This window comes from Austrofundulus limnaeus, unplaced genomic scaffold (assembly GCF_001266775.1).
Source record: "Austrofundulus limnaeus strain Quisiro unplaced genomic scaffold, Austrofundulus_limnaeus-1.0 Scaffold22, whole genome shotgun sequence".
NCBI classification, from domain to species: Eukaryota; Metazoa; Chordata; class Actinopteri; order Cyprinodontiformes; family Rivulidae; genus Austrofundulus; species Austrofundulus limnaeus.
Window position 1 is genome coordinate 2,900,001 of NW_013952424.1, and position 7,501 is coordinate 2,907,501.

Consider the following 7,501-nt stretch of genomic DNA (forward strand, 5'->3'; position numbering starts at 1 on the left):
GAGGACCAGGGAGGATGATTCAACCACTCAACCACTAGATGTCGCTGAAAACAACAAATCCTACACACTGTGCCTTTAAATCTTTTGTTTCGATGTGATGGGTCACCTTTAACCCAGTAAAAACCCATTGAGATCAAGATCTCTTTTCCAAGGGTGACCTGGCCAAGAGGTCATTAGCACATGTCATTAAAAAATAAAAACAGTTTACTATTTACAGCACAACAATGTTATACAGGTGTAACAGGTTTGAGACAGTGAATGATTTCGGTGTTCTAGGCAGTGGAACGGAGCGGTGAAAGAAAAGGCAGTGTTTGACGTACAGACACAATACAGCTGGTGACTGAACAGGTCGTTTAAAAACATCAACATCGATCAAAGTTCTTGGTAACACATTTTGTAACAGTTGAAACGAAAGATCTTGGCGAAATGAGTCCTGACAGATTCATGTCCGTCTGCAGCTTGTTCTAATACAGCATATTAGAAGCACACAGTGGCTCAGTTCAGGTTAGCAAACTTAAATTTGTGCAAACCAAAAAAACTACAAAAAAAAAAMMWSKTTTTTTTTTTTGTTTGTTTCAAATGTGGTCATGAGCTTTAGAATAAAAAAGGCACAGCGAAAAGGCACAGGAGCCTCATCTTAGCTGTAAAGCACGGTAGTGGAGATGTGAGGATTTGGACTYATTTTGCAGCCACAGGATCTGGACACTTTGCTGTAACTGAGTCAACCGTGAACCAAAGTATTCTRGAGTCAGACGTGAGGCCACCTGCCTCGCAACAAGACAATAGATGAAAATAAACAAATATAGAGAAGCATTTCTCTGCTGAAAGAAAGTTTTCGAACATTTAAATATCTGTTTCTTCAGAGATTAGGCTGACRTTACAATTTAAGCTTCGAGGTAAGCTTTAAAAAGTAGATGCTGCTGTTTCTTTCCTCACAGCCTGACTTATGATTTGCATTTTTTATTTCTTTTCATGTTGCAGCCTGCTCACGCCTCATCAGAGGCTGCACCTGCACAGAAAGCAGAAGTGGCTGCTGAGAATGTCATGACGGTAGCTAAAGACTCACGCTACGCTCGTTACCTAAAAATGGTCCAAGTGGTAAGGATGCAAAGACTAGATTTAAAAAAAAAAAAGTGTTTTGTTTTGTATCTTAATGTTCTGTCTTATTTATCTTAGGGGGTACCAGTGATGGCCATTCGGAATAAAATGGTGATGGAGGGTTTGGATCCCAGCCTGCTAGAGTGAGAATTTTACTGTTAAATTAGTTTATCTTATAATGTTCAATAAACTTGTTTGTAACCTGCTCGTTTGTGCTAACAGCACACCTGACGCACCTGTGCCCGACGTGGCAACGAGGAGCACGGAGGATGATGTCGGCGCCACCAGCTCAGACAGCGAATCATCTTTTAGCGACTGAAGGACACTAATCAGTGATTGTAATTTTACTGTAAAAATGGACTGAAAAGGATTTGCTTGTAGTCAAATCAGTCTCCCCAATTTTGTTTTATAGTTTTTTTTCTTTCCAATTCTATTAATTTTCTTGAAAGATAAGTCGTCTTTTTTTTTTTTTTAATGTCTCAAAAGTCAAAAGCATGCCTTCGTGCCTGCACTCCTATCACAAGCCTGGACAAAGTTGCACCTAAAGGTACATAAATTTCTTGAAGCAGATGTCTTAAAGTGTAAAAATAATTGTAAAAAATGAAAAGTGCTGTGAATGTATGAAAAAGCAATGTATAAAGCACTTTGTTCTGATTTTTCACTAATAAACACACATTGTTATAAAACAGCAGTTTATTTTTCCAGAWAAGGACCATAAAATGATCTTTACAGTACATCGTGTAACAAGCAAAGTACAAAATTAATTTCATTTGTAATTACAGCAGTAATAGTGTAGAGGTTGGCAGGTTCTCCTAAGTTTGTGATGCATTTTGACATCGTCTTCAGTCTTCSTTTGATTAATAACACTTGAGCACAATCACCGGATGGCTTCAGTCAGACCTGAGACCCTTTTTTTTTTAAAGTGTCGAGGGGCAACACGTTTAAGGCACTTTACTTCCTGACTGCTTCGTTGTTCTTCCTTGTGTCGAGTGAGTTTGTGCACCATTTCTGACGAGTTACGGAGGAATACTTGGWGAGTTTGTAACTTGGGTGAAACCTGTGAAATTAGGAGCAGCGACTGGTCTGTTTCAGTCAAATCCTTTTAAACTTCGAAGCTGCACGAGTTTTAGTTGATTTTATTGTGTTACAGTAGAAATGTAGCTGTGAAGCTAGCTGCCTTAGTGCTCTTTAGTTGTGRATGAAATGGTGATATTTCAYGAACATGTATAAAATCATCTCAATGATTTGCGTGTTTTAAGCCTATTTAAGCAATTTTCATGGCTTTTGTGCTAATTGGTCATCAACTGTCCTGCGGAGGTTTTTAAAGCATGAGTTAAAGACATGTTCACACTATCTTATGTGATTTAAAGGTTTTGTTTGTCTTTCGTGCCTTATTTGATGTGTTTTTGTTAATCTATTTTTAGAAATGATTTTTTTCCTTTTCAGCATTTTGTTTGAAAGCGCTCTATAAATAGTTATTATTATTATTATTATTATTAATTTAAGTGTGCTGGAACAGATTTTCACAAGGAAGGCATATCTTAACTATGAACATCATCTTCTTTTGTTGTCATAAACAAGTAATCCAATAAAAGAAGAGAAAAACAACCCACAGGGAACTGTCAGCACCCAAATAATGGAGTCAAATTTCAGACTTGCAGATTTTAAAAACTACCCAGTGTAAGAATACCTACACTCATTTAAAGTCATAAGTTTGAAGGTTTTGTTTCATGCATTGTGATCATGTGTTCATTGTGATTAAGTTCTCCTATTACTGGTCACAAGCCTCACAGGATGCATCTCATATTGGTGTGGCAACAGTTGAAAAAAGTGCAAAATAATGTAATAAAGTATTCATAAAAATATGTAAAAAAGTTATAAAAATACAAACTTTCATCTATGACATCCCATCTGACAAAGTAATATATATAAAAATCTATTATAAAATCAGCAACTGACAAAAAAAATTAAATAATTGTGTAAACAGTTTAAAAATCCTGCAAATTTATGTGGATTGTAATAAAAAATCTCAGTGGTGCTGAGAGCGTTCAAAACGGTTGCTCATATACTGTAGTCACTTGCAAGGTGAACCGCTGTCAGGAATAAGAAGAGAAAACATTTAGAACATAAACAACAAAGACTAAAAATGTCAGGGATTTCTGAAATCTGATGCTCACTTTGAAGTCATGAATGTAGGTGAAGAAGAAGAAGACGAAGCTGAAGGCAACGACCCACTCACAGGCGGCGCTGGTCAGGTGGAGGGCGTATTGCTGCAAGACAGGGATTAAGAGAATCTTTAAATAAAATAAGAAATGTGGTCTCAGATGTCAGAACTAAAATTTTGGAACAATAACACCCAAATTAAAYGTGGTTTACCTGAAAAGTGCAAAATCAAAGAGATATGCTAATTGGGCTCATTTACCACGCTAACTGCTATTRGCATAAACAGCTAATTATCTGAATTTAACGCATTAAAACACAGTAGCTACATATTTATTGACAGAAACWATTTAAATTTGTTTGTAACTGATTAAATGAGGAATAATCTGACAAAAGTGCAAATAAATTGATAATTTACAGCATCTACCACTTTTGTGCTTGAGGAAGCCTTTTTGGAAGTTGTGACACACTTCTTGAGTTGTCTTTTACTTTTGATACTTTCATTTTTTTTTACACATTAAATGAAAATTCCAACTTCAAAGTTGACTGGAGCGTATTCACACTTTTAGTTTACAGAGTTAAAAAAGAGAATGCTGTTAGAAGATGTAAAAAGATTAGATAGAAGCTACAGGGCTATATGCTAATGTTAACATTTAACCTAACATTTAGTTAGGCTAAACGCTAACATGGGGTGAATTTTATCACTTGAAACTCAGCTTCAAAGTGGAAAACCAGTGGAATCAAGTGTTTTGAATATAGGCCAGCAATTTTGAGCAACACACGTTGAATTTTGCTGTGCAATAAAAATATACAGACATGTATTGTTTTGACATTTTACCTTTGTAGTTTGGAGCTACACCAGCTGCTGAGCTGCAGCTCTGGGCCCAAACGAGCGTCTTACTTTGAAAACTGCAACCATCACCATGAAACCACTGTTTACATTCTTTAGAACATACCGAAAGCTTTCTTTCTGTTTGTGGTTTTCCTGTGCTTTTAGAAACATGCTGCCTTTAAAGCTCATAGACGCAGACAATCAGAACACCTACAGGGTTGCTGAGAAACAAAATGCTTACTTGTTAGATTCATTTTAGATCTAGAAGTATAAAAAAGTAATTAGACAACGTTTAAGCAGCTATGTTGGATTTAGAGGCCAAGGTCAAAACGCCATAAAACATGAAYTCTAACACCAGCAYTTGAAACCCCATTGATAATAAAACCCCTTAACGTTTTGTAACACGTTTACTTATAACACATTATGGTGGAGAGTAATCCCCAACACATACGCTGAASTTTTAAAGCTTACCTCGTCCTCTTTGTCCCAGTGCAGCGACGTTTTGCTGCTTAGAAGACCACAAATTATAGCTGGAGGATTAATTAAAGAAAAAATGTGACACTTTTCACACACAACTAACATGATGTACAAGGCAGGCAAAATAAAAGGACTCCAACAATCCAAATGTGGCTGATTTTTTTCTTTTAAAGGATACTGGGAAATATTGCAACAGCAGCAATGACCGTGAGACCCACACGCACCACAGACACACTCCTGGCGCAGTCATATGGATGTGCTGTGTATGATATCCAACACTGGGTGATCATGTAGACGACACCGGAGGCAAAAAACAACAAGGCTCCTATATCATGGAATATTCTTACAGCTGTTTCCTGCAAGCAAAAAAAAAAAAAAAAGATCAAACTATTTTTTTAAGAGATTGAAATTTACACGACAAAATCTGTGAGGACATACCTGAAAAGTTGCAACGACCGACATCCCAAAGCAGGAGCCCAACCCAAATAAAAGGGAGGCTTTATTGCAGCACGGTTTCATCACATTGTTTTCCTCAATCAGCTTCTGCACAAACTTATATCTGGCATATACAGTGCCAATTCCTGTGCAAAAGTCACGTTGTGCGTTAAACCACAAACCACTCCTGAGTCAGTCTTCCAATTAAGAAATCTTTAATTTTCTTTGCAAAAAAAAAAAAAAAAAAAGGAAATAGGAGTAGCGTTGTTGGGAAGTTTACTTCCCGTCCTGGGAGAGCCCAGAGTTGGCCAACAGTTCAAAGATGAAGTTGAGGATGTACCTGCACATGCACAAATGAAGGTCATCAGGCCGAAAAAGCAGCTCTCCGGGGGGACTGCACCCGTGTCACTGAGAATAAAGAATGCGGATAAACAGCCATGTAAATAACCCTTTACATCACCTTAGAGTAAAAGTTTTAAAATAGAAATTTTATACTTATATTTCATCATTTTTATACTTTAAGACAAAAGTATAATTTTTCAGAACATAGGCATTAAAACTTGCCGTCTTTAGTGAAAATTAAGATAATCTTACGCTGACAAATAACAAAGTTGCCCTCAAACTTTAAATACGAAGATTTTGAGCAAAGTGTATGACCCTCAGCTACTACCACAACAACTTTCAGCTCAATACCTGTAAAGCTGCCTGAGTCCGAGCTATTTCTCTGATTTTRAGATCAGTCATCTGTGGCAGCTAACTTACATTTGATTGACTCCAGAATTTAATCAGTTGTAGATGTAAATATCCTGTGATTAGTCTCTGGGAGTTTCATGAAAATCCACCAATTCGGTCTTGAGATATTTTGCTAACAGACAGTTGGCTTCAAATCGTTAATGCTAAAGTTTTAAGCAAATATCTTGCACAATAAATAGCACTTGGTATTCTGTGTTGTGATTCTCAGCTATGACTCCGACATTGTTTTTATCTCAATATCTGTAAAATTGATTAAGCTTTTGCCATATTTGTGTTTCCTAAAATGAGCTTGCTGTAGAGGCAATCTTAAATTTGACTGCCTCCAAAAGTTAATCAATTAAAGACGGCTATCCATGGATTATTTTCTGAAAGATTCACGGAAATCTGTCCAGTGGTTTGKGAGATATTTTGCTAACAGACAAACAGAGCTGGCTGAAAGATAACAGCAGATTTTAAACAAAGAACTTGTGCAATCCATTAGATCTCAGCGTACGAGCTTTGGACCTATATCTCAGCTATTACCATGGTAAGTTTTATTTTTATAAGCTGTAAAATTCACAGAGTCAGAGCTGTTTTAGTGTTTTCAAGGTCTGTTGGCTGGAAGCAGTAAAGTGAACCTCCCTTTCCTTTTGCTTCTTGAAAGTTTCCATTTATATCAAGCCCTGAGAGTAAAACTGTACAGCTGTACAGCTTCCTCTTTGTTTAGGTTAATTTAACTTTACGGAAGTCCGTAATCTGTTCAACAATTTCAGATTAAAATGAAAATATGGATGTGTGAGATTCATACTAGTTTAATATTTTTATTAACATTTTGACATTGTTTAACTAAATTCTTAATTCTCAAATACAAGTCTCTTGTTTTTTTAATAAGTGATGCAATAATAATAATAATAATAATAATAATAATAATAATAATAATTTCCAGGGGGAAAAAAACGGGTTTTACGCACAGCTGCAGTTTGGGCGTCCTGCCAGAGCGACAAAACGAAACTAAAACCGTTTCAAACAAATCTCAGTTTGAAGACAAAAATTTTAAAAAAGAAAGTTTTCTGCGACTCCTACCTGATGTAGGGGAAGACAACATCGATGTCTTGCCTCCAAACGGCGATGATGAAGGAGATGATGAAGGTGGCGGAGGACCAGACGCCCAGGAACGCCGGCAGGGCGCACAGACCTCGCTGGAACCAGAACATCGTCTTTCTTTACGCGCGGCGCGACGTTTGTTTTCTGGGAAACTTTTGGAGAAGAAAAACTGAACTGAAAACAGTAATCCGCGTGTAATTCCTGGAACAGAGATGTGAGCAGCTGCTGGTTTAGTGTGTTTTCCTGACGGTCACATGGTGCTGACAGGAATTAACCTGCGCGAGGCGAGCTGCTGACACAAAAAGCGTCTTCCTCAAAAGCGACTCCCTGTGGGCGCGTCCTCATCACACATCTTACATACAGTATATGGAACAAGTTTTCATTTTATAAAACTAAAAGGAAAAAAAATCAACTTTAAATTAAATACAATTCATTTACTTTAATTTTAAAGAATTCCTTTATACTTTAGATATTAAACAGTTTTAAAAGCTTTATTCTGTGACAGCAGTTTGCTATCTACTGCTTCATGTTGCAAACCGCTCAAACCACAGCCTGGTCTGTGTGCAGGAGAAACCTTTCATTGTCATGGCTGCAGCGTTAGCAACAAAGAAGAAGGGGGAAAAAATATTAAAAACTTAGTGTTGATCTGAACCACAAAAGACT

The 7,501-nt window shown here is 37.0% G+C and overlaps 2 protein-coding genes across 2 annotated transcripts in view; one reads left to right on the plus strand and one right to left on the minus strand.

The window, feature by feature from the left end:
* Window positions 1-1,784, plus strand: part of washc3 (WASH complex subunit 3) — a 3,463-nt gene extending 1,679 nt beyond the window's left edge. The window contains exons 5-7 of the mRNA XM_014004241.1: window positions 982-1,098; window positions 1,177-1,241; window positions 1,321-1,784. Coding sequence (XP_013859695.1) covers window positions 982-1,098; window positions 1,177-1,241; window positions 1,321-1,417 — 279 coding nt within the window. The 3' untranslated portion in view covers window positions 1,418-1,784. The remainder of the gene's footprint in view (window positions 1-981; window positions 1,099-1,176; window positions 1,242-1,320) is intronic.
* An 830-nt stretch (window positions 1,785-2,614) lies between these two features.
* On the minus strand, window positions 2,615-7,051 carry dram1 (DNA-damage regulated autophagy modulator 1). The gene is made up of 7 exons (XM_014004092.1): window positions 6,818-7,051; window positions 5,343-5,410; window positions 5,006-5,148; window positions 4,746-4,923; window positions 4,562-4,620; window positions 3,276-3,368; window positions 2,615-3,191 (listed from the first exon to the last, which is right to left on the minus strand). Exons 1-7 carry the CDS (start codon window positions 6,946-6,948, stop codon window positions 3,147-3,149), a joined length of 717 nt encoding a protein of 238 aa, XP_013859546.1. The 5' UTR covers window positions 6,949-7,051; the 3' UTR covers window positions 2,615-3,146.
* Window positions 7,052-7,501: the final 450 nt, after the last annotated feature.

Bases quoted from the DNA above. Each gene is read 5' to 3' on its own strand.
- dram1 (XM_014004092.1), bottom strand. From the start codon at position 6,948: ATGTTCTGGTTCCAGCGAGGTCTGTGCGCCCTGCCGGCGTTCCTGGGC. The intron at 5,411-6,817 runs GTAGGAGTCGCA...CTTTATTCTCAG, and splicing joins GTTGTCTTCCCCTACATCAG to TGACACGGGTGCAGTCCCCC. The intron at 3,192-3,275 runs GTGAGCATCAGA...TATTCCTGACAG, and splicing joins CCTACATTCATGACTTCAAA to CGGTTCACCTTGCAAGTGAC.